The sequence below is a fragment of the Xiphophorus maculatus genome, chromosome 18 (genome assembly GCF_002775205.1).
Source record: "Xiphophorus maculatus strain JP 163 A chromosome 18, X_maculatus-5.0-male, whole genome shotgun sequence".
NCBI lineage: Eukaryota > Metazoa > Chordata > Actinopteri > Cyprinodontiformes > Poeciliidae > Xiphophorus > Xiphophorus maculatus.
In genome coordinates, this window is record NC_036460.1 from 4,412,259 (window position 1) to 4,437,645 (window position 25,387).

At 40.7% G+C, this 25,387-nt stretch overlaps 1 protein-coding gene across 2 annotated transcripts; it reads left to right on the plus strand.

Moving 5' to 3' along the window:
- Nucleotides 1-1,822: 1,822 nt before the first annotated feature.
- LOC111611930 (scavenger receptor cysteine-rich type 1 protein M130-like) lies at nucleotides 1,823-19,042 on the plus strand. 2 transcript variants are annotated; one of them, XM_023350943.1, is made up of 7 exons: nucleotides 1,823-2,306; nucleotides 13,454-13,657; nucleotides 14,940-15,248; nucleotides 15,331-15,624; nucleotides 17,312-17,641; nucleotides 17,850-17,929; nucleotides 18,006-19,042. In XM_023350943.1, the coding sequence occupies exons 1-7, from the start codon at nucleotides 2,261-2,263 to the stop codon at nucleotides 18,096-18,098; spliced, it is 1,356 nt and encodes a 451-aa protein (XP_023206711.1). In that variant the 5' UTR covers nucleotides 1,823-2,260; the 3' UTR covers nucleotides 18,099-19,042. The 2 variants fall into 2 exon arrangements, with proteins under 2 accessions (XP_023206711.1, XP_023206710.1); XM_023350942.1 differs by having other exon boundaries at nucleotides 1,824-2,306; nucleotides 17,844-17,929.
- The last annotated feature ends 6,345 nt before the right edge of the window (nucleotides 19,043-25,387 follow it).

Consider the following 25,387-nt stretch of genomic DNA (forward strand, 5'->3'; position numbering starts at 1 on the left):
AAAACACTAAAACGTTTTTTACACAGCTGGTTAATCGTTTCTAGCAGGAATGAACATTTGAAAAAGTTTATAAAATTGTAGCTTTATTGTCTGTTTTAGTGAAGTATTTAAAGTTTAAAGGTCAAACATGTTTTTGTTAAAGATGGAAGTTTCTGCACTCCATGTTCTGATTGTCAGATTTCTTTTTATATGAATGATTGTATATTTGCTGTGTTAAATCACCGCTGTTTGTTTGGGGAGTTGAAGTTATACTGTTAGTTACCATAGAAACCGTATTTAAAAATAAAACACATTTAGAGTTAAAACTGAAGAAGTTTACTCTGGTTTAGAGGAATGTTTGTGTTTTATATCTGCAGATTTGTACAAAGTTTAATAGGATTAAAAAGAATTTAAACCATGACATGAAGTTTTTTGGTGTTTTTTGTGTTTACTGATGATGTTATTTTTAAAAATCAGCTTCAAAAGCAAATATTTTGCTTTGTGCTGTTGCTTTTCTTCTGCAGAGCATCAATGCCCCTCCCCCACCTAATGCTGCAAGTCAGCTGACTGCAATGAAGTTTTCCAGGTTGACTGATTGGAAAAACTTCCACCAAAAGGAGAAAAATGTCTTTTCTTTTGTGTTTAACTTAGCTTTAGTGCTAAGCTAAAAATTAGCTCAACTAATAGATTAGTGGAATTTGCTGCTAATTATGACAGAAAAGAATAAAAATTTAACTCAGAAGTTCTAGTTTAATCTGTTGGGGGATTTTGAAGTCAGTGACTTTTTGCTTAGTGACGGATATTTCATCATTCAGTACATTGAGTCAGCCAACGCAGACGGAAACTGTGATACTATCCCAAGATGATAATCAGGCAAAAAAAATATGTGTTAAGAAAAACTGTGAAGGTAGAAATGAATTTAGTGCAAAGCAGCAAATAGTCATGGTTTCTATGTCAAAAAACCTGATGACTTATTAAAAATGCACCACAGAAGCCCGACCCGACTGTCAAACAGGTAACTTTGGTCCAACCGGGCTCATATTTTGGGTCAGAACCTCAGAGGTTCAGCTAATATTTTAGATTTCCATGTCTCTTCATTCATTGTTTTATGATATAAATGCATGTTGCTGCAGCAACATAAAGGGGCTGGTAGTGTTTAATATTCTAAATAATAAATGTTTTGAGTTAAATGGGCCTAAAATATCTCAGCTCTTTGAAATAAACAACTTTTTCCAGTTGAAGATCTAAAGTTTAGATTTACCCTGAAAAACCTGGTTATGTTGCAACAAAGCTGATAATGTTGCTGAAGCTTCAATCCAGATTAGCATCACTCAGCATGCTCACGCCAGCACACAGAGGCTGAACTACATGCAATTGGAAATAATTACAAAATGGGGCTGCACAGTGGCGCAGGGGGTAGCACTGTTGTCTTGCAGCCAGAAGGTCCTGGGTTCGATTCCCGCGCTGCATGGAGTTTGCATGTTCTCCCTGTGCATGCGTGTTTTCTCTCCCGGTACTCCGGCTTCCTCCCACAGTCCACAAACATGACTGTCATGTTAATTGGTCTCTCTAAATTCTCCCTAGGTGTGAGTGTGAGTGTGTCCTGTATGTCTCTGTGTTGCCCTGCGACAGACGGGTGACCTGTCCAGGGTGACCCCCGCCTCTAGCCCGAAACGTAGCTGGAGATAGACACCGGCAATCCTCCCTACACCATTAGGGACAAAGGGTGAACAGAAAATGGATGGATGTTCCAGATTTATAATCTGAAGATGTTCTATCAATCCTCCTGGAGGACAAACTGAAAACTTCTGCTTCTTTCTCCTACTGCTCTCCATCCTTGAATGTCTGCAGTTTTTGCTGACATTAAGTTTATGTTCTCTCTCTGTTTCTTCTCTTCATAGCAGCTACACCTGGGCTCATTTCTGTTTAGCTGTGACCCCTTCCTGGAGGGAAGCTGAGCTACTGCTGCCAACAACATCAGGTTCCCCTTCAGTGGATCACACACCTGGATCCACTCCGGCCACATGCAGAACAAAGACTGAACTAAACACAGGAACAACAGAGACTGGTGAAACCCCTGAATCCCAGTAGGCCCAGTATGAACCCATCTTCATGATGAGCTGCTAGGAAGGAGGCGTTGTCTCTGAAAGCAGCCAAAGACCTGAACTGTGACGTTCAGGAAGTAGCAGATAAAAAAGCTTAAAGTAGGAAGTGTTCAGAGTTTGGAGCCACATCCTGATCACATCAAGAGACGAAGCTTCACTCCACATCCAGAGGAAACATGGACCAAACAGCTCTGATGCTGCTTCTGTGTCTCTGCAGCTCAGGTAGGACTCCACTTTCAAACAAAAACACTAATATTCACTAGAGTTCAAATTAAAAATGATCGACTGATAAACATGTTAAATTTTACAAACAAAAAACTGGAAACTGTTTCTAGTCTCAGATCATAGAGCTGCTGCTACACAGTTAGTGATGTTTATATTGTCTACTTGCTGCTAAGGAGCCAATAAAATCAAGAATTGTTGGTTTTTGTGTTTTTATGATGTAAAGCACTTTGAACTGCCTTGTTGCTGAAATGTGCTATAAAATAAATCTGATTGATTGATTGATAAGGAGAAGCTGCAGAAACTCTGCACCAGCGCTGAATCTGCGCAGTAAACAGGTGGAGCCACATAAAATGGCTCCTTCTGCATGAATTCTCTCATCTTCCTCTTGGCTCCACAGGTTCTCTATGAGGTTCTGGTCAGGCCCGTTTGCTGGCCAACCGAGCCCAGTAGCACCACGGTCATTGGACCGGCTTCTGGTACCGCTGGTTGTATTGGTGAAAACGTTTGAGCTCCGTCTGACGTGGGAGTGTCTCAGGCAGGATGTGGAACTCGCCTGCTGCAGATTAGAATCAATCAACCAGGAACTTCCGGCTGAATGGCGGTGGAGTAAGTCGTGTCTTGGCGTGCTCCTGCGGGTTAGCTGGTTTTTTTTCGGTTATTACCTGGCACATTTTCTCGACTTCGACTTCAAACGATAACTAATCAAGACATTGAACACTATCCTTTTTTTTGGACACTAAAATGCCACCAAAGCCGGTTAAAGGAGGAAATTCGATTCAGTCCCACTTGCGGCCTGCCCCTCGTGGTGAGTCCTCGGCCTGTGCTGAGTCAACTCTTGTGTCGGAGGCGGCGGCCCGAGCCGCTGCAATTAGCGATGCCAGCAGCCTTAAACAGCAGCTGCTTGCGGCTCTCCGGGATGACTTTACTGCTATACTTAAAGCAGAGTTTCATTCTGTTCTTGGTGAAAGTCTTTCTTCGATTAAGTCCGAGCTGCTATCCTTCAAGAAGGAATTGTCCTCTGGCCTCACTGTGGTGCAGGAGAGTTTTACGGGGCTAAACGTAACAGTTGCTGAGATGGAGAAATCCCTATCCACCTGCACTGATGACATCGTTGGCCTCCGGAAGACAGTGGACAGCCTTACTAAAACTGTGGCACAGTTGGAGAACAAATGTGATGACTTGGAGTCCCGGTCCCGGAGTCAGAACATCCGCATCATTGGTGTCCCGGAGGACGACCCTTTATCGGCTTCGACGGCTGCGGTCTCTCAGTTGCTAAAGGAAGCCTTCGGTTTCGCGGAGGAACCGTTGCTCGACCGCGCTCACCGTATCCCGATCCCGAAACCCAAGGCAGGTGAGCGCCCTCGCCCCATCGTAGCTAAGCTACATTACTACTCTGACTGTGTGAAAATCCTGTCGAAGGCAAGGGAGCTGCAGCGGATTAAGATGAACGGTACGACCATCTTCGTTTTCCCCGATTATACTGTTAGGACGGCCCGAGCACGGGCTGCCTTTACAGATTGCCGTCGCCGACTCCGTGGCATTGAGGGGGTCCGGTTTGGCTTGCTCCATCCGGCCCGGTTGCAGATTACCCATGGTGGAACTACTCGAGTTTTCACCTCTCCTGAGGAGGCTCATATCTACATCGAGTCCATTACCAAGTGAGAGCTATAATCACAAGGATTTGTTTCACATTCTGGGGACTTTGTTTTGTCTGGTTAAGTAATATTTTCACATTAAGGAGAAATGGGAAGAAAGGAAAAAAGAAAAAAGAAAAAACGGACTGTTTCGAAATAGTTGGGGCTTACCTGTGTAATTCAAATGATGGATGTTTTCTGCAGGTGTTGTTGATTTCCTAGAATAGTGCCTATTGTATATTTTAATTTTCTCTTGTTGAGGAAAAATGATTATTTTTAGTGCTTAATACAGTTAATCTTACGGCATGTGTAAAAGGTATATTGAACATTCTTATTTTGAACAAATTTCTTAATTTTGAACAGGTTTGTGTTAAGGATTTAAAACTAAACTATTGATGGGCAAGTATTCAAACTACAGGAACCAAGTGCAGATCAAAGGGGATCTCTCAATGGGGCTCCTGCTGTGTTATCAGAGGACAGGAGGCCATAAAATTAGCATCTGCTGGAGGGCACTATCACTTGAGCCTGGAGGAGAGATAACGGGAGAGACTCCGGATTCCACTGGTATCTGTGAAATCTCATCTTATGTTTTTCTTTACCCAAATGACCGTAGAATCCAGAAGGCCAGGATGCAGCTGTTGGCTCTTTTGTTCTACCAGAGAGCAAATGGCCTTTGATCTTTGGCGTAAATTAGGGGGAGTTCTAAGTTTCTCTGAGTGTCCAAGGTGGCTTCCAGTTGGTCAACCAGAGGTACGCCTTAATTGAATATATTAAAAAGGAAAGACACAGCTTCAGTATAAGAGTTCATGCACAGGAGTAATGATTCAGAGAGCTGCCACTATTTTGCTTTTTTGCATCAGCTCTCTCCAAAGACGCGTCCTTGTCTGTCTTTGTCTCGTCTTTGCCTTTTCTTTGTTTTTTTTCTTTCTCTATTTTTCCTGTCTCAGGTAATGAATGTATATCTCTGTTCCTCTGCGGTTTTGTTGTTAATTCATACGTTGCTTTGTATGGGATTAAACTCTGTAATTCTGTGATGTCAACACGCATTGTTGTTTTCTTTGTGGCCGCATGACGCCCGCTGAGAGGGACTGGGATTCAGAGGAAGAGAGAGCCAAACTTTTTCCAAAGTTAATTTATAAAATATTCTTCCTTAACACTCTCTATTCTGCTGATTCTGCAGGAGTCGCCTAGTATTAAAGGGAGCTTTTTGTTGTTGTTGCGCTGTTTGGCTGTAAGGATAAGTTTAAAGTGGCTCCTGTTGGAGTCTGCTCGGTCCCTTCATTTGGGGAAGGGCAGAGTGCAAGCAAGGGGTGGGGGAGGGAAATGTTTGTTTATGTTTTCTTTTGTTTTTTGTTTTTTGTCCCTTCTTGGGGATGGAGGGGGTGGCAATATCTTTCAACTTCTGTTATAAACAACTGGTCACATGTCTGTTGATTTGAAAGCGTCTGTTAGATTCCTAAGTTGGAATGTTAAAGGTCTTAATAGTCCAGTGAAGAGATCTAAAATAAACTCTCATCTGAAGCGCCTGAACCCTGATATAGTATTTCTACAGGAAACACATCTGCAGAATGCAAATTGGTCCAGGCTCAAATATTCATGGGTTGGAGAGATTTACCACTCGGGCTTCAACTCGAAAGCTAGAGGAGTAGCCATATTATTTAATAAGAAGGTTCATTTCACAGCATCAAAAATAATGCGAGACACAAATGGCAGATTTCTTATAATTGCGGGTAGTCTGTTCCATACCCCTGTCTTATTAGTGAACATTTATGCACCAAACTTTGATAATCCTGATTTTATAAATAATCTATTTAGCACACTTCCTTTTCTTGACACTCATTTGTTGATTCTAGCTGGGGACTTGAACTGTGTAATGAACCCAGTATTAGATCGCTCCTCATCTCGGGCCTCTACACAGTCAAATATGTCTAAATCAATTTCGGACTTTATGACCCAAAATGGGTATGTAGATCCATGGAGGGCACGTAATCCGCTAACTAAGATGTATTCTTTTTTCTCTCAGGTACACCAGTCCTATTCCCGTATAGATTATTTTTTTATTGATGGCTCTTTAATGCATAGAGTCACATCTTCTGAATACTATCCGATTATTATTTCTGATCATTCCCCTTTAAGCCTTGATATAAACTTCATGAATAAACCCCGTTCTTGCCCTTGTTGGAGATTTAATAGTCTCCTGTTATCAGAAGAAGCATTCAATAAATTTATCCTATCAACAATTGATGATTTCCTTACGTTTAACAAGAGCGACACAGTTTCTTTCTCATTACTATGGGAAACATTAAAAGCCTATCTTCGGGGTCAGATTATTTCTTTTTCAGCTAATGCTAATAAAAATATCCATACTAAAATATCAGAAATATCAACAAAAATTCAGGAAATCGACAGGCACAATGCCACCAATCCGTCATTCGCTTTACTGAAGCAACGACTGGATCTTCAAACTGAACTTGATCTCCTAACAACTTCTAATGCGGAGCATCTCTTGATTTGATCTCAAGCCTCTTATTATGAGCATGGAGAAAAACCAAGTAGGCTCCTGGCACACCAACTGAAACGCAAAGCTAGCTCTCGCACATTGTCACAAATCAAGGATCAGTTGGGCAATCTCGTTTCTGATCCTGTTTCTATCAGTGACATTTTTAAGAAATTTTATTGTAATCTGTATAAATCTGAACTGCAATCGGGCTCAGATGAGTTATTTGCCTTTCTTCAGAATATTGACGTCCCTAGGTTAAATAAATTGGTTTCTGATCAACTTGATGCTCCCATCAAATTGGAAGAAATTTTTACATCAATAAATAATATGCAGAGTGGTAAGGCCCCCGGCTCGGACGGATTTTCTGCCGAATTTTTTAAGAAATTTAAAGACAAGATGGCCCCTCTTCTTCTCGAGGTCTATAATGAGTCCCTGGGGCGTGGCCTGTTGCCCCCCACGTTGGCTCAGGCTTCAATTTCTCTCCTGTTGAAGAGGGGTAAAGATCCTACTGCTTGCGAGTCTTATAGGCCCCTGTCGCTCTTGAATGTGGATTTTAAAATTTTAGCTAAAATACTCGCAACTCGGCTTGAGATGGTGCTTCCTCAGATTATTTCGCATGAACAGAATGGATTCATCAAAGGTCGTCATTTGTTCTTTAATATTCGTACACTATTGAATGCAATTTTTTCAGCTCATTCCCCCACGTCTCCAGAGGTGATCATTTCTCTTGACGCCGAGAAAGCCTTTGATCGAGTAGAATGGGAGTACCTCTTTGCCGTTCTCAATAGGTTTGGTTTTGGGGGGAGGTTTTTGGCCTGGATCAAGCTACTTTATTCATCTCCTCAGGCTTGTATTGTCACCAACTCCGTCCAATCTGATTATTTTCCGTTGGGACGCAGTACGAGACAGGGTTGTCCTCTTTCTCCTCTCTTGTTTGCGTTAGCCATTGAACCTCTTTCCGCTGCGCTAAGATCCCTCTCTTCTTTTCATGGAATTATCCGCTCTGGTGTTGAACTTAAACTGTCCTTATATGCAGACGACCTTCTCTTGTATGTTTCGGATCCTTTACATAGTCTTCCTCCAATTTTGGATATTCTTGAAAAATTTGGATCTTTCTCCGGCTACAAAATTCACTTGCTTAAAAGTGAATGCTACCCAGTAAACTCATTGGCATTGGAACTTGGACTTCCTGACATTCCTTTTAGACTCAGCCCCTCAGGGTTTAGGTACTTGGGAATTAATATTACACGTACTCTGCCCTCAATGTTTTCTCAGAATTTTGCCCCCCTAGCCCAGGGGTTGGCAACCAATGGCTCCGGAGCCACGTGTGGCTCTTTCATCCTTCTGTTGTGGCTCCCAGTGACTTTGGGAAATAGAATATTTTATTAAAATTAAATCATTAAAAAATTATGAATTAAAATCATTTCAAAATAAATTTCTAAATCTGAAGATTATGGTAAACTTGTAACATTAAAACAAAAATTCTGAACATTTTTAGCACCCAAAATAAACGTCATGTCCGCCGATGTGCGACAGGCATTCCTGGCGAACCCCACATGTCTGGCAGACCGCGTTTTTTTAGCGCACTGATTTATTGACTTTTTGATCCTTGCCTGGAAGATACATCATGAATAAATCCAAGAAAAGGAAACATTCTGAAGATGGCAGAACATTTATTGCTACGTGGACAGATCATTTTGCTTTCACCGCTGATGAAACTGGTTCACCAGGCTGCTTAATATGTGGCGACAGACTGGCAAACAACAAGAAGTCAAATGTTGAAAGACATTTCAAGAGCAAACATTCTGTCTTTGCTAAAAAAAAAAAAATATCCCGAGGGAGAGGAGAGAAAAAAGGCAGTTTCGGAGCTGATGCGGAAGGCTGAAGCGTACGGAGCCCCTTAGGGGACATGGGGAATTTTTTTCTTTTGCGTTCCCTCGTAAAACTTTTGCGTTCCAAACAGTTAATAATAATAAACAAGTTTTCACTGAGGCTCTGTAAGAGCCATATAAATGAAATAAGTAATTATTGATATGACAGGAGCAGCGACTTTGACACTTAGGTGTGTCGACGTGGGAGTGACGTCACCAGGTATGAATGGGAAGGATACTGGCTTTGTGTGTATGAGGAAGCGGTGAGCGGGGCGGTCAGTCCTTGCAAAGTTTGGAGCCTGATCATCAAAATGGGATTAATCGATAATTGTGACAGAACAAAGAAAAGGTTTGGAGTTGATTGATACACGGACAGATGAGATTCCCCGAGTTAATCCAGTGAAGTCCTTTACCATCATTAGTTTGTCGTGTTTTTAATAATAAAAACTTGTTAATAATAAAAACTGTTTGGTGCAAAACACAGATTGAAAATCGATGTATTTTTTACTGCATGTTTATGTCTGTTAAGGCTAAGATGGAGCGGCAATGAAAGCAGCTCTTTAAACCATTTTTATTTCTTTCCTACTTACGGAAGGTTTCTGTTTATATCGTAGGTTTGTGGTGCCTTTCTATCCTAAAGAAAAAGATATAAAACTTCAGATATTTCACAAAAAGATAGGCTACTAACATTTATGGAAAAACCACACATAACCATTAAAGCAGAAAATACGGCGCCCACCGTAAGAAAGGCTTACAGTATTCAATTATGCTGCATAACTGACCAGTACGGTATTGCGAGGTAACGCAAAAGTTTTGCGAGGGAACGCAAAAGAAAAAAAATCCCCATGTCCCCTAGAGGGCTCCGTACCGTAGTACTACGGGACACAGAAGCAGACTGCGCATTTTTTGGTTTGCTTGGTTCGTTCAGTGCCGGTGGATAATATTTGGATAAGTTTTGATTTTTATCTCCTGAATAAGAGGAGGACAGGTGACTGCATTCTGTTTCTATGTTGCCTTCAGTGCGGGTTGGGTAAGTTTCGATTTTTATTTCTTAAATACAAAGACCCAAATAGACAGAGGGTATTTTGTTTGAAATTGAGCATCAAAACAAAGAGTAAAATGCGTTTTGTTACATGCAGAAATAAAATTTTGTGTTCTCTGCAGCAGTTTGTTGATTTCATTAACGCAACATAGTATCAATTTTTGTACATAGCATATACTGTAGGTTTTATATGACGTCAAAATGGGTTGTGGCTCCAAGTGCTTTCTTTTTATTGGGAGGCGGCCCCAAATGGCTCTTTGAATAGAAAAGGTTGCCGACCCCTGCCCTAGTCTCTCAAATTGCATCAGATTTTCAGAGATGGAACTCTCTCCCTCTTTCACTAATTGGCAGGATTAATGTTATTAAAATGAATGTTCTACCTAGACTTCTTTTTTTATTTCAATGTATCCCTCTATTCTTGCCTAGACACTTCTTCAAGTCCCTCGATCAGATGGTTTCTTCATTTTTGTGGAACAATAAGGCCCCCAGATTGAGGCTTTCTCTATTGCAGCAGTTCACCACGAGTGGTGGTCTTTCCTTACCCAATTTTGCAATGTATTACTGGTCTTCACTGTCGGGTTCTGGGGGTCTTGGTCCTTTTTTTTTCCTTTTGTTTTTCTTTTCCCCTCTTCCTGGTGTCAGTCTGTAGCATCACTGTGGCCCACTAGATGGAGCCAGAGGCTGTCTACCTGGGAGGCGCGCCCAGGGGTTTTACGCACCTGGCGGTCGTTATCTCATCATCCTCTGGAGGTTAAAGAAGCTGACTGCCAGCACTTCGACGCCGGAGTGTTATACCTACTTGGTACACTGAGCCCCTCGAGGTTAGTCCTCTGAGCTTATTTTCCACTAAGTAACTCTTCGTTGTCCTCTGTGCTCTTCAGGAATCGTTTTCGCCTCGAGACCATTTGGATTCTCCAGAGTGACTTTCATCCTGGCTTTTTGGTTAAAGCCCTCCTCGTGACGCCGTGGACGTTACCCACTGGTTGCCCGAGTTCCGTCTTCACCTCTCCCGTCAGATCTCAAGATTCTCAGTTGTCATCGGCTGGCAGTCGGACCTCGCCTCCACCTCCGTCAAGTCATCACTTACCTGCCCGCCCTCCACCGCAGCCTCCTTGCTTAGGAACCCGCTCGTTTATGGAAGCTGGATCCGTTGACTTCAGCCTGGAACCCACAGACTATCTCCCTGATTGTGATCATTCCTTCCCACTTTTCCGCTGTCTTCCAGACTCCACCCCAGGATCCCCACCACATCACATAACTTTGCCTCAATAAAAATCCTTAACTGATTTCTGTTCCCTGTGGTGTTCTGCATGTGGGCAAAAGCTTTAACGCCAACATGACATTCACATATTCATAAATTGATTTATTGGCTAAATTCACCTAATCTGATCTGGTGTGAACTTGAAATTGAATCGATTTCTACATCTTTTTCACCTGCCTCAATTATCTATTCATCACTACCAATTAAACTATCCTCTGTTATTACAAATCCTATAGTGCTCTCTACACTTAAGATCTGGTCACAATTTAGGTCCCATTTTAAATTTATATCTCCCTCTATTAAAATGCCGTTATTAAAAAATCCTTTATTTTCTCCTGCGACCACTAATGTTGGCTACAGAGTTTGGCATGAGAGAGGCATTTGTACAATGAGAGATCTCTACAAAGATGGTCTATTTCTTAGTTTTTCTGAGTTGTCCTCGAAATTTAACCTACCTACTTCTCATCTGTTTCTCTATTTCCAAATTAGACATTGTGTTTCTTCGTTGTTCCCAAGTTTTCCAACTCTTCCTGTTGATCCACCATGGGTCGACCTTCTAGTTTTGACACCCAATCTGAAATCACCCCTTTCCAATATATATGGAAAGCTTATGGGAATTGAGCCCGATTCATCGGGTAAAACCAGAACTCTTTGGGAACGTGAATTGGGTGTTGAACTGTCTGATTCATGGTGGGATAAAGTTATTCTCAGTATACGTCAAAGCACACCATGTGCCAGATTACAGCTTGTACAGTTTAAAGTGATAAACAGAGTCCACTTCTCAAAATCCCGTCTATCTACAATTTTTCCTTCGATTTTGGACCAGTGTGACAGATGCCAGACCTCTCCCTGCAACTTAAGTCATATGTTTTTCTTTTGCCCGAGCTTACAAAAATTTTGGAACTATGTCTTTTCCATACTCTCAGGGGTTTTTGGAATCCAGATCCGAAGCGATCCACTAATTGCCATTTTTGGAGTTCCAGGGACCTCACTTAATCTGTCGCCCCTGCAGGGGGAGGTCTTGGCTTTCTGTTCTCTCCTTGCCAGACGCTGCATTTTACTCTGCTGGAAATCTCCTATATCTCCATCTACTTCACAATGGCTTAATACTGTAAGATCATGCTTAAGGATAGAAAAGATTTTATTAACAGTGAAAGGTAGTTCAGCAAAATTTACTCACAAGTGGGCACCTTTTGTGACATACTTAAAATTTCTGCCTTTATAATCTTGATGTGACTGACCCATCATGTCATGGGACTAAAATTTACAGAACAATTGAGTAAAGTGTTGTTGCCTTTTAGGCTCTCAATGCCGCCCAACCCCCTCATCCCCCCCTTGTTTATTTATTTTTTTTATTTTTATGTAATTTTACTTATTTGGTCTCGTTTTTGTTATGTCAGTACAGGGATTTATGTTCGTTGTGTGTTAAAAAAAAAAAAAAATCGGAGAAGTCATGTAAGCTTTGCAAAATGTATGTATGTTCTCCTGATAAACAAATAAACAAAAAAAAAAAGAATCAATCAACCAATCGATCAGTTTATTTGTAAAGCACATTTCAGCACCAAGGCGGTTCAAAGTGCTTTACGTCATTAAAACACAAAAAGTCCTAAAGACACCACACAGTAAACCAGTAAACAGTACATTTTGTCAAAGTGTCGTCGTTACACATCAAAATGTTGTTCAGTGTTTCATTTATTATGTTTCTAAAGCAAATCTGACCAGCTGGGTTTTTAGTCCAGATTTAAAGGAACTCAGAGTTTCGGTTGTTTTGCAGAGTTAATTGTTGAAACAGCTTTTCAATAATTTAGCTGATGGATGAAAGGTTGGAGATCGGCCTGTAATTCTGCAGTAATGATTTGTTCAGATCGTTTTATTTTTTTATATCAGTGGTTTGAAAACTGCTGGGGGAAAAAACCTGATGAGAGCAAAGAGTTTAATATTTGAATCAGATCAGATGAAATGACAGGCAGGACTTTCTGAAGAAAAGTTGTGGGTGTTATTATCTTTGGGCATAGCATCCATATTAGATTTTGTGTGGCAGTGAATGTTGACCCTCTAATATTTTTAATTTTCTCTGCAGCGTATTTGGCAAATTCATTGCAGGCCGAGTTTGATTGCAGGTCAGGTGGTTTGTCAGCCTGTCAACTGTGGCAAATAAAGCTCAATCATTGTTCATGTTTTTGTTTATGATTTCTGCAAAGAATGTTTCCTTTGCATGTTTTAGTGTGGAGTGATAGCTTCACAGTCTTTCTTAATAGATTTCATAATAAACAAAGTTGAGTTTTACTCCATTTACGTTCGGCCCTACGGCTAAATTGTCTTGCAGATCTAAATGTTTGAACATTTTTCCATGGAGGTTTGTTCCTACCAGACACGACCTTCACTTTAATTTAGGCAAAGAAATCAATGACTTCTGAAATTTTACGATGGAAGTTATCTACCAGCTCATCTACAAGGTTAGATGAGCTGCTCTGATTCTGATTGCTCTGCATTCAGAATCAGAATCTGTTGGATTTGACAACTTTTTACACAAAAACAATGAATTTAACTTTGGTTGGTTTCAGTAAAGACATAAAATATAAATGAGTAGAAAAGGTGAATAATAAGAAACATTTCAGGTCTTACTACAGAGGGTAAATAACATTAAAGTGTGGGCTTTAACTAGGCCATTCCAACATAAAGATGCTTTGATCAGAACCATCCATGATAGCTCTGCCTCTAACAGGAGGAAGAAACAAGAGAAGATCAAATAAACACGATCAACAGGATCCTGTCAACACATCCTGAATCTGTCTTTGCTTTTTGTAACCCAACATGTAAATGTTGTTTCTTCCAGCGCTGTCTGATGAACTCAGACTGGTAGCAGGAAGGAGTCGCTGTGGTGGCAGACTGGAGAAGAAGAATCGGGGCGACTGGAGACCAGTGATTGATTGGAACTGGGACTTTACATCAGCAGCTGGAGCTTGCAGACAGCTCCACTGTGGATCTGTGGTGTCGTTACAAAGAGATAAGAGCTACAATGTAGAGATCGTCTGTTCAGGTGATTTCATATCCTGGCCATTGCCTTCCTGTTCTGCTTCCAACTCCACTTTAAAAAAATTCTCACTTCCAGCTCAGTCTGGGCTTCTTCCACTTCACCTGGATTCACTCTGGTAGATTTTCTACCGGACCAATCAGCGAACAGAAGGAGAAGTTTGAACGATGATTTATTTTTTGTTATTTTAGAAACATAGTCTCTGTAGTTTTAGCAATGCAGTGGAGGAAGTTCAGTCCATGGTGGCCACACTTCCAAATATTGAATTAACTTTAACGGCTCTTCTCTGTTTTGTGGTGGACAAATTATTGTAAGGTAATATCTGCTGGTTGTATTGTCTTCATTCTAAATGCTAGTGATTCTCACCAAATGAAGCTGTTTGGGTTGCAAGCACAAGGTTGGGAGATGTTTTCCTGCAGCTGCATGAGAACCAGAGCGTCTCTCCCTCAGCCTTGGTATAAAACTCCTGCTGTCTCTGCCTGAAAGAGTTTTCAATCAGAAATGTTTCACTATTGATCCTCTTATATGTTCTCTGTATTGTGCACAATATGCTAGTAAACCTGATTGAGTGATTCCATCTAACAGTGCTTGGTAATTGATTTTTTCTACATGTTTACAGCCCAGGAAACTTCCAGTAAACTTCTTAGTGTGGATCTGGTGCATTGCATGTCATGGACAAACGTTAGCAACTGGGTGAAATTTAAAAGCTCAACACAGTCCAGACTCTCTGGATGAATCAAAGTGTAGTTACAGAGTGGCTGGTTTTTACCAGGTTAGTGATTTAATGAAGTTTGATTAGATTAAAGGGGAACCAGTGGAGCAGATTCAGGGTTATAAAAACCTCAATGTCATTGAGAAGAAGCTGATCAAATATTGAACTTCCTCCACAAATTAAGTTTAAAGTGTAAAAAGATGATAGTTTTCTATTATTCTGTGATTAAATCTGTTCTCACATTTGCTTTGCAGAAGACAAGGATGAAATATTAATAATTGATAATTCATAGGTTCTTTGTGATGTTGTAGTGTAATTTTCTCTGTTTGTCTTAAGTTTTTTTCCCACCCATCTCCAGGGCCGGCCTGCAGTATAAGCAGATGCTAAAAGTGCAAAGAATATTAAACAGTAGATTTAAAAATAACAAAACTCTGCCCAGCTCCCCTCTCCACCCGTTCTCCACTAGTTGGTTGGTTCCTCCACCCAGAGTCTGCTCTGTATTGGAGCTTTGCTGAACAAACTGGAACCAAATTCTGTGAAAATGTTGAAGAAACTTTTTTCTTTCTGCATCCACAGACTCAGTCAGGCTGGTTCAAGGGACCAACCGGTGCTCAGGCAGACTGGAGGTGAAGACCAACCAGTCGTGGTCCTCAGTGTGTGAAAAAGACTTTGACCTGCAGGATGCAGAGGTGGTCTGCAGGGAGATTAGCTGTGGGCCTCATTCAGTCCACCAGGGGGCGCTCTATGGAGAAGCAGAGGCTCCAGTGGGGAGCAGAGAGTTCCTGTGTGAAGGCAGTGAGTCTGCTCTGCTGAACTGCAGCAGCAGGAAGAGTTCAGGTAGAAACAGCTGCTCACCTGGTCAAGCTGTTGGACTCACCTGTTCAGGTAGAGGAGGATCTGCAGACCTGCTGCTGTTCACTGCTTCACTTCCTTCATTAATGAACTCTCTGTCTCTGCTCAGATCAAGACAACATCAGGTTGGTGGGAGAGGCCAGCCGATGTGCCGGGAGACTGGAGATGTTACATCAAGAAGAGTGGAGACCAGTGAATGTTTGGCTTCATTACTGGACCATGAACTTAGCTGCTGCAGTTTGTGCTGAACTGGACTGTGGTTCTGCTGTTTCAGCAAGAAATTCAGAGGAAACTTCAAAGAGACCAGTTTGGGGGATCAGTTCTGGCTGTTTCCAGTCAGGATCTGCATTAAAGAACTGTTTACCTCATGGTGTAAGCAGTGATCAGAGCCATGAGATCATCTGCTCAGGTAACTCTGAACTCTCATATTTATTTCTTTTAAAATGTTTCTTCCATCAGGTTCCAGATGTCTGCAGAGAAACCGTCACCTTTAACTAAGAACCTGAAACCTTGAGGAGAGAGAAACTAAAATAATTTAAATATCCAGATAAAGTTTTCAGTTTAGCCACATAGATGAACAAAAACTCATCATTTTAATAACTTTTAATCTCTGCTGCTTTGAAGTCGATGCATCAAAATCCCAGGAGGAGTTCAAGGAAATCAGACATTTTCAAAACCTGAAAATTAACAGAAAATGGCTTTTGATCCAAAATGGTGGACTTCCTGTTTTTAGTGAAAATAGCAGGAAAACCTTTTGTTTGTTATGGTTGTTGGCCTGGCTGATCTAGGGGGCGCTGTTCAGCCAATTTTTCACATTTATTTTTAAATCCAATTTAATAATAATTTCACAGAGTATAAAATTTGTTTGACATTTAGTGAGTTTATTAACATGTTTATGTCCCAAAAATCTGATAAATTCAGCAGAAATAAAAATGAATGATAAAATTCCAGGTACAGTCGGTTTCACTTCACCTTTGATGCTCTGAGTTTTTCTAGTTTGGTTTTCTTGGCCTTTATTTTTATCAAACTCAGAGATGTTTCCATGTGTATCTATAAAATAAAGTTCTGAAATATTTTAAACCTTTTTTCTTTCTGCATCCACAGACTCAGTCAGGCTGGTTCAAGGGACCAACCGGTGCTCAGGCAGACTGGAGGTGAAGACCAACCAGTCGTGGTCCTCAGTGTGTGAAAAAGACTTTGACCTGCAGGATGCAGAGGTGGTCTGCAGGGAGATTGGCTGTGGGCCTCCTTCAGTCCACCAGGGGGCGCTCTATGGAGAAGCAGAGGCTCCAGTGGGGAGCAGAGAGTTCCTGTGTGAAGGCAGTGAGTCTGCTCTGCTGAACTGCAGCAGCAGGAAGAGTTCAGGTAGAAACAGCTGCTCACCTGGTCAAGCTGTTGGACTCACCTGTTCAGGTAGAGGAGGATCTGCAGACCTGCTGCTGTTCACTGCTTCACTTCCTTCATTAATGAACTCTCTGTCTCTGCTCAGATCAAGACAACTTCAGGTTGGTGGGAGAGGCCAGCCGATGTGCCGGGAGACTGGAGATGTTACAACAAGAAGAGTGGAGACCAGTGGATGTTTGGGAAGGTTACTGGGACATGAACTCAGCTGCTCCAGTTTGTGCTGGACTGGACTGTGGTTCTGCTGTTTCAGCAAGAAAGTCAAAGGAATCTTCAAAGAGACCAGTTTGGAGGATCATTTCTGACTGTTTCTGGTCAGGATCTGCATTAAAGAACTGTTTACCTTCTGATGATGGAAACAGTGATCAGAGCCATGAGATCATCTGCTCAGGTAACTCTGAACTCTCATATTTATTTCTTTTAAAATGTTTCTTCCATCAGGTTCCAGATGTCTGCAGAGAAACCGTCACCTTTAACTAAGAACCTGAAACCTTGAGGAGAGAGAAACTAAAACTGGTTTAAATATTACTGACAGACTATAGATCTATCATAAAGGTGCTAGTAATCATGTTTAAACATGCTAGTAACCATGGCAACCAGTCTGTGATCAGCTCCTGTCTCTTTCTCATTCATGCCATCTTGTTTTCCACCTCAGATTAGATCCAGTTGTCTCTGTGTTTCCTCTGCGTTTCCAGGTCTGCTGGTTGAGCCGCTCATCTTCCTCTCTTCCTCCACTGACGGGGTCTCCACAGGCAGAAAGCAGGGGTCTGAGCTCCTCATTGGCTCACATTTCAGCATCATCTGCTCCATCAGACCTCAGTATGAAGGCGGCTCCTTCCAGCTCATCTTCAGCACCTCTAACTACACTCAGAACCAGACCCTGCCAGCTGTTAATCACTCCGCCCTCTTCCTGTTCTCTGCTGCTGGCCACGCCCACCAAGGAACCTACCGCTGCGTTTACCACGTCTACGTTTTCTCCTATAACTTCTCCTCTATCAGCCAGCCTCTCAACCTCACTGTCTCAGGTAAACTCATGGAGTCCATCAGGAAAAGTTCTGCTTCAGGTGAACCAGCAGCTGTCTGCCTCATTCATGAGGTCAGAGAGGAGGATTGATGATATTAATGTTCATGATCAGATCTACAGGCAGCATGAAAACAAGGGTCTATATGATTATTTTCTAGCTGGACTCATCTGATGAAAGCTGATCCTGAATCTGTTTCATTCAGTTTCAGCCTCTCCCACTGCTTTGATCATCAGACTGGTTGTCGTCCTGCTGGGTATGCTGGGATCAGTCCTGCTCCTCTACTTTAAGGTACTGCATGTATCATGCATGATGTGTTCAGTTGGGAAAGTTCTTGCATTGAAGCTGAACCATCCTCTGTTTCCAGGCCAGGAGAAACCAGAAGTCTGGACCAGAAAACAACCATCATGATGAAGGATCCAGAGCTGAAGGCAGCTTAGAGGAGGAGACTGCAGTCTGAAGGAACCAGGAGAAAATGATCTTCATTTCACATCCGCAGGAAGGAGCAGAGACATGTTTCAGACTCCTGGAAATCTATCCGTCTATGTATCTATGATAAAATGTCTCTGTGCTCCTGCAGCAGGAAGGAAGTTCAACATTCAGAAATTTGTATCTGGACTAAACCTACTGAAGTTAAACTTATTTAAGAAGGGAAAACAAAACAAAACATTCAATAAACAAAATATAACAGAAAACCCACTTCATCAAAATGTGATCTTCATCAACCTTGCAAGGATAGCATATGATACGATATTTGGGGTCAAAGGTCAGGTAGCCAATTTATCAGACGATGTGGACAAACTGCCTCTGATCTCCTACTACGATAAAGTTAACTATGTAGTCAACACAAAGAGTGCATACGCCGTAAACGAGCTTCACTGCCTGAAATTCATGGACGCATATAATTAGTATTTCAACAGCTTTTTAAAGGAGAGAAAATCTCTCTGTGTGAATAATGAGGTTCTGGTGACTGGCAGACCAAGTACATGTAGCAACAAACATGTAGGCTACATGTCTGCTTAGCTTGCAGATGGGATGGAACATTTTATAGTTACTATGATTATGAGTGAATTAATGCATAACAGTGTTATGATTCTTGTGTAAAGCATGTGCTCATGGGAAAGTCTTCTGAAGCTGTTTCTCTGAACTCTGTATTATTATAAAGTTGTAGAATATTTTCTTCTTTGCATTCTTATTACATCCTTAAATGTTTAATATGCTTTATGAAAGAAAATGCATATGCTTGCAGTCAGTTTTGTAGCTAAGTAGATTGTTAAACTGTGTGAATTTAATGAAACCTTTCCTATAAAACAATATGCTGTGTTTTGCTCGAGGCTCTTTCTCCTGACTGTGTTCAGTGAGCAGAGACTCCAAATGCTGTAAAGCCTTCAAATAAATATTGACAAAGAATTTATATATTCTCTCTGGTTTTTGATAGTTTTTCCTCAGTCTGTTAAAGATAATTTCAACCACAAACAGGATCCAGCGAGTTGGAGAGGTCGAGGGCGACGGGAGATCAGATGCATCGACCAGCCAAAGGAGATAAACTTCAGGCCACCTCCTAGTTGAATGAGGGGAGTCTGAGGTCTGAAGAAATGTAAATCAATGAAAATAGGTGCAAACACAGATTTGATGAGAAATACAAAGAAACAATAAAGGCAAAAAACCTAAAAAGAACTGATTGAAAAAAGAAAAATACAACAAATGTATGAATGTGTGGATGAAATGCAGAGTGGAAAGCAACAATGGCTCACATTTTATTAACATTTTGTTATTTTACAGGACATCAGCAAATTGGTTTGTATTTATCATCCACAGTCTGGTGGAGCGGTGGAAAGGGAGAATGGACGATCAAAAACAAATTAGCAAAATGTGTAGAAACAGTTTTGTGTTAGACTGAAGCTTTAGACCTGCTCTTTATGTATGTTAGAATGAGAACCAGGTCTAAAGCTAATTTAAGCCAATTTGAGATCCTTTTTTATGATCTCTGCAGGAGAAATATGCAAAGATCAAACAATACTAACAACTAACCTAATGGAAGATAACATGTTAGAATATTATAAGTGTGTCATGTGCTCTCTCCCCCATTCAGCCAGTGAAAGCTGCTCTCCCTCCTGTCCTCATTGACACTGGAAATCCAGGCACTGGTTGAGACACTTCCAGGTTCTCCTGATCACTCACACAGGTATGAAGGTCAAAGGGCACGTCTTGGATTCACACTAGCCATTGCAGATTGCTCAGCACTGAACCACCTGCTGTTGGAAATCCTGGGGAAGGTCAAGGCTCCAGAACCTCCTCCCTAAGAGGAGCTTCCACCATTCGCCCACCTGGCTTAGTAACAGGGCAGCAGGAAGCACAAAGGAACCCGAAAAGAGACAGCAGGATTCCTGGATTCATCACCATCACCAGTGAAGACACAAGAAGATGAAGGTTTACACACTTATCCTCATTATTAGTTTTGCAACATCAGTGCATAAACTATTGACCCAATAGTTTTGTCGCATGCCAAATTGGAAGCAGATACCAGCCACTCTGGAGACAAAACTAAGAGCTGGCCTGATAGGATAAACACCCAAAGGCTAAAGGTCAAAGCTTGTTGTCGGGTCTATGTTAGAATAATTATGTTTTGTTATCATTCTTACATAAGTAGTTACCAGTTTGCTTTTCATTCATAGGTTTAGTATTCACACCCCAGAGAGGAGGAATTTGTTAAACCGTGTGAAAGACAAAACTTGCTTTTCCCCTAAACCTTGAAGGTGCAGCTGCTTCTTATCTTGGGTTACTCCTTAAACTGCTTGTGTGTAGAATGCAGTTCTTCCTTGTTTCAGAATAGCCATTCTTTGATTTATCACTCTCCCACATTTCACTCTCGACTCCCTTCTTTCTCCTGCTTAATAAAAAGACAGGCTCTGCTGCAGGGAGCCAGGGAACGCATGGTAAACACCTTGAAGAAGTGGTTTGCTATGTTTTCTCCTTCTGCAGAAGCTTGGTTGAAAACTCATAAACATCTGTGGTTCTTTCTTTGTATTTAGGTAAACAAAATACCTATCAGTCTATTTTAGTTCCCAACCTGCAAGGAATCAACCAGAGACATAAGTTACTTTTCTGCAGAAGAGGGGAGAAAAGCCAGACATGGAGAACCGCAGTCAAACAACTGTCTGGGATCAACTCCGCCGGCTCTCAGTCCTCAGCTGACTTTTATTATCACAACAAGGAAAAGGGGGGGGGCTCTTCACATAGTCACACAGGCAGTTTCGTCAGAGACTTCTACCACAGAATGTTCTGGGACATGCCTTTTCACCGGCACAAGGCTGACCAGTTTAAATCAAGCAGTTTGTTAACACAAGAAGAGTGTGTAGCGTTTCTAATCTCCAAGCAAACATCCAAACAACAGTTAATAATGTACCATAAAAGAAAATGGGCCAAAGAACAGAAACACCATGAAAGAATAATAATATGAAAACATAACCTTTCAGACAAAGTCATTATTTAAATGAACTTAAATAATAATAAATGCAACACTTGTGACCCAGAGACATGGGAACTGCGCTTGAGACCTCACATGCACTAAGACAGGAGATTCCATTGTACTGAAAATATTTCTGAGTGTGTTAGCAGCTGGGTTTTTGTTTGCCCCTTCTTCCAGCAGCTGCTAACTTCTGTAACCAGGGCTCCATAATCCTAATAAAAAGGGAAGTAGCAAGAGAGGAACGTCAGAGTGAATTTGGAGATTGTAAAAATCACACTCTCCTCTTTTTCTCTCCTCTAGTACAAAATGTAATCACTTTTCTCTCTTTTCTTTTTTGTCTATTTGAAAGCATTTAGGGTGAATGAACCTGCCACCCTTCCATTACCATGGAATCACTTCTGTATTCAGCCTGAAAGAGCGAGTGTGTGGGAACAAGTGAGCAGACCACAGCCAGACAACCGAGCAACTGACCCGCCTTTACACACTGCTGTAAACACACGTCCTATTTGAGCTTTTCGCAAGAAGCACACAAAAGTAATAAAAGGAAATAACACAGAGACCTTAAAGAACACGGTAGCACAACTTTGAACCTGAACAGTTAACTGAACTCACTCTGCCACCAGAGCTGCTCTACCGTTAAGCTATGGGGCCTGTTGTCCTTCCTGATGCTTTGGAAGCAAAAAGCCCGAACCGTAACCCCTTTCCTGGTTTCTGACACTAACAACAACAAACACACATAATATACCTGGAAATAATTACGAAATTATTTAAAAACGTTGTCCGTTAGAATGGATTAGGAATTTTTCTAGATATTTAAATAGCACATTTTTACAAGAAAAATTAATATATCCTACTAGCAGAAGCTAAAGTTAATGTTGGTCATAAATTAAACTCACCTTTGTATCTGTGAATGTATAACGAAGCGAACATCTTTAAACCTTTCTCCAGCTACTTGTTGGGGCTTCGGATCGATGTTCATCATTCATTGTTACCTTGGCCAGGCCCTGCAAGCACCGAGTGTAAAAAGCCATTTTCAATAAACCGGAAACGACTGAGCCGCTTTTCCCTGAACGAGGAAGCTAACCTGCAAAGAGCTCATAACGTCGCTAACTGCTACACTGACATTGTATTTAGTGGAAGCTAATGCTAAAGCTCTAATTTAATGAGTTTTTCATCTGATTATTGTAACGCTTTTTCTCCTTTAATGGTTTTATTTGTCTTATATAATACGTTTTCTTATTTTAATACTTTCTCATCTCATTAGTACAATTTTTCTCACTTTAGTGAGTTTTTATTTTATTTTCATTTCTTTTCTCCGAAGAGTTTTTGCAGCGCTAGTGGCTCGTATTTTTTGTGACAGTAGGCAGACAGGAAGGAGGGCGAGAAGAGGGGGGAGGACATGCGGCAAAGGTCACTGGGACTGGGAGTCGAACCCACAACGTTTTCCCATTTAGCAAGTTTCTCATCTCGTCATAATGAGTTTTCTTGTTTTAACGACTTTTGTATATCGTAATGAGATCCTGAAGCTATTTCCAAACTCTGGCTGCTTCCTTAGACTCTTATGTGAGCATTTCTCTCTGATTATCCAAACTGAGATCAATATGGCCGCTTTCCTCTACAAGTAAGATACTGACTGCTCATTGGTACTTAACAGAAACTCAGAATACATCAGCAGTGTGTGTTTGCATTGTTCTGAATGTTGTGATAATTATTCTGTGTTTTCTGCTCCTCAGTCCAGCCACCTGATGGACAGTCGAGGCCTGAGCTGCAGCAGGCAGAGCCTGAACAGACGGGGATCGCTCGGTGGGACCAGCTAACACACACATAACACAAATCATTTAAATACAAGAAAAACTGATGGATTGTTTAAAAACTGGACTCAAAAATGCTGCTGTGAATCAGCATCAAGAGGATTCCCCATCATGAGTCTCCAAAAGATGGTCGCTGCAAAGTGGGGGTCAAAGGTCGAATTTGACTGCAGGAGAGTTATCCTGCGCAGCAACAAGGTTTAAGACTGTCTGCAACATTTCCTTTACTTGCTCCTGTTTTCTGAATTGTGAGAATCAAGTTTAACAATTTTAAACGCTAAATCTTTAAAACATAACAAAATAATCTATTTATTCTTTTCACAACCAAGGAAAAATCTAAAAATCTCAAATAGTTTAATTAGAAACGTTCATCAAAAAGAAAAAATGTAAAATTTCTGTGTTTATAAAGTAGGTTTTTATGAACTTTAACATATCTATCAATTATCAAGTTATTTTTTATCTTCGATTTGGGACCAAAATTGCAACATTTGTTCCATTTCCAGCTGCTGAGTTACTTTTTCAAACTGCACTGAATCAAACCTTTTGAAAAACCTCAAGTGAAAATTTCCACGATTATTTAAAAGTTCTGGATTTTTTTGGTCTAAATTTAATTATTTTTTGTCTTTCTATCTACAACAGCCTTAGTATGCTGCCACATAAATGGACCTTAGTTTGAAACTACATAATAGATTCAACTGGCAACAGAAATCTGACAGATTAGGAGGATTTTTAACAAAAGGATAATTTTTAAATTAGGTTAAACACTAAGATGGTTTCTCTCTTTCGTTGAGTCAATTTCTGCTTTAATAGATTAAATTAGATTAAATTTGACGAGCCCTGACTCAGGTCCTGCCCTTTTTACCAAATAGAAAAAGTGATTTACAGATTCTTTCTCTACACAAATAAAACAACTTTACTGCATTTCTATTAACATTTTGCATGTTTTATTTGTAAAACACTAAAAAGTTTGGACACAGCTGGTTAATCGTTTCTAGCAGGAATGAACATTTGAAAAAGTTTATAAAATTGTAGCTTTATTGTCTGTTTTAGTGAAGTATTTAAAGTTTAAAGGTCAAACATGTTTTTGTTAAAGATGGAAGTTTCTGCACTCCATGTTCTGATTGTCAGATTTCTTATTATATGAATGATTGTATATTTGCTGTGTTAAATCACCGCTGTTTGTTTGGGGAGTTGAAGTTATACTGTTAGTTACCATAGAAACCGTATTTAAAAATAAAACACATTTAGGGTTAAAACTGAAGAAGTTTACTCTGGTTTAGAGGAATGTTTGTGTTTTATATCTGCAGATTTGTACAAAGTTTAATAGGATTAAAGAGAATTTAAACCATGACATGAAGTTTTTCTGTGTTTTTTGTGTTTACTGATGATGTTATTTTTAAAAATCAGCTTCAAAAGCAAATATTTTGCTTTGTGCTGTTGCTTTTCTTCTGCAGAGCATCAATGCCCCTCCCCCACCTAATGCTGCAAGTCAGCTGACTGCAATGAAGTTTTCCAGGTTGACTGATTGGAAAAACTTCCACCAAAATGAGAAAAATGTCTTTTCTTTTGTGTTTAACTTAGCTTTAGTGCTAAGCTAAAAAATTAGCTCAACTAATAGATTAGTGGAATTTGCTGCTAATTATGACAGAAAAGAATGAAAATTTAACTCAGAAGTTCTAGTTTAATCTGTTGGGGGATTTTGAAGTCAGTGACTTTTTGCTTAGTGACGGATATTTCATCATTCAGTACATTGAGTCAGCCAACGCAGACGGAAACTGTGATACTATCCCAAGATGGTAATCAGGCAAAAAATATGTGTTAAGAAAAACTGTGAAGGTAGAAATGAATTTAGTGCAAAGGAGCAAATAGTCATGGTTTCGATGCCAAAAAACCTGCTGGCTTATTAAAAATGCACCACAGAAGCCCGACCCGACTATCAAACAGGTAACTTTGGTCCAACCGGGCTCAGATTTTGGGTCAGAACCTCAGAGGTTCAGCTAATATTTTAGATTTTCATGTCTCTTCATTCATTGTTTTATGATATAAATGCATGTTGCTGCAGCAACATAAAGGGGCTGGTAGTGTTTAATATTCTAAATAATAAATGTTTTGAGTTAAATGGGCCTAAAATATCTCAGCTCTTTGAAATAAACAACTTTTTCCGGTTGAAGATCTAAAGTTTAGATTTACCCTGAAAAACCTGGTTATGTTGCAACAAAGCTGATAATGTTGCTGAAGCTTCAATCCAGATTAGCATCACTCAGCATGCTCACGCCAGCACACAGAGGCTGAACTACATGCAATTGGAAATAATTACAAAATGGGGCTGCACAGTGGCGCAGTGTTGTCTTGCAGCCAGAAGGTCCTGGGTTCGATTCCCAGGCTGGGGTCTTTCTGCATGGAGTTTGCATGTTCTCCCTGTCCATGCGTGGGTTCTCTCCCGGTACTCCGGCTTCCTCCCACAGTCCAAAA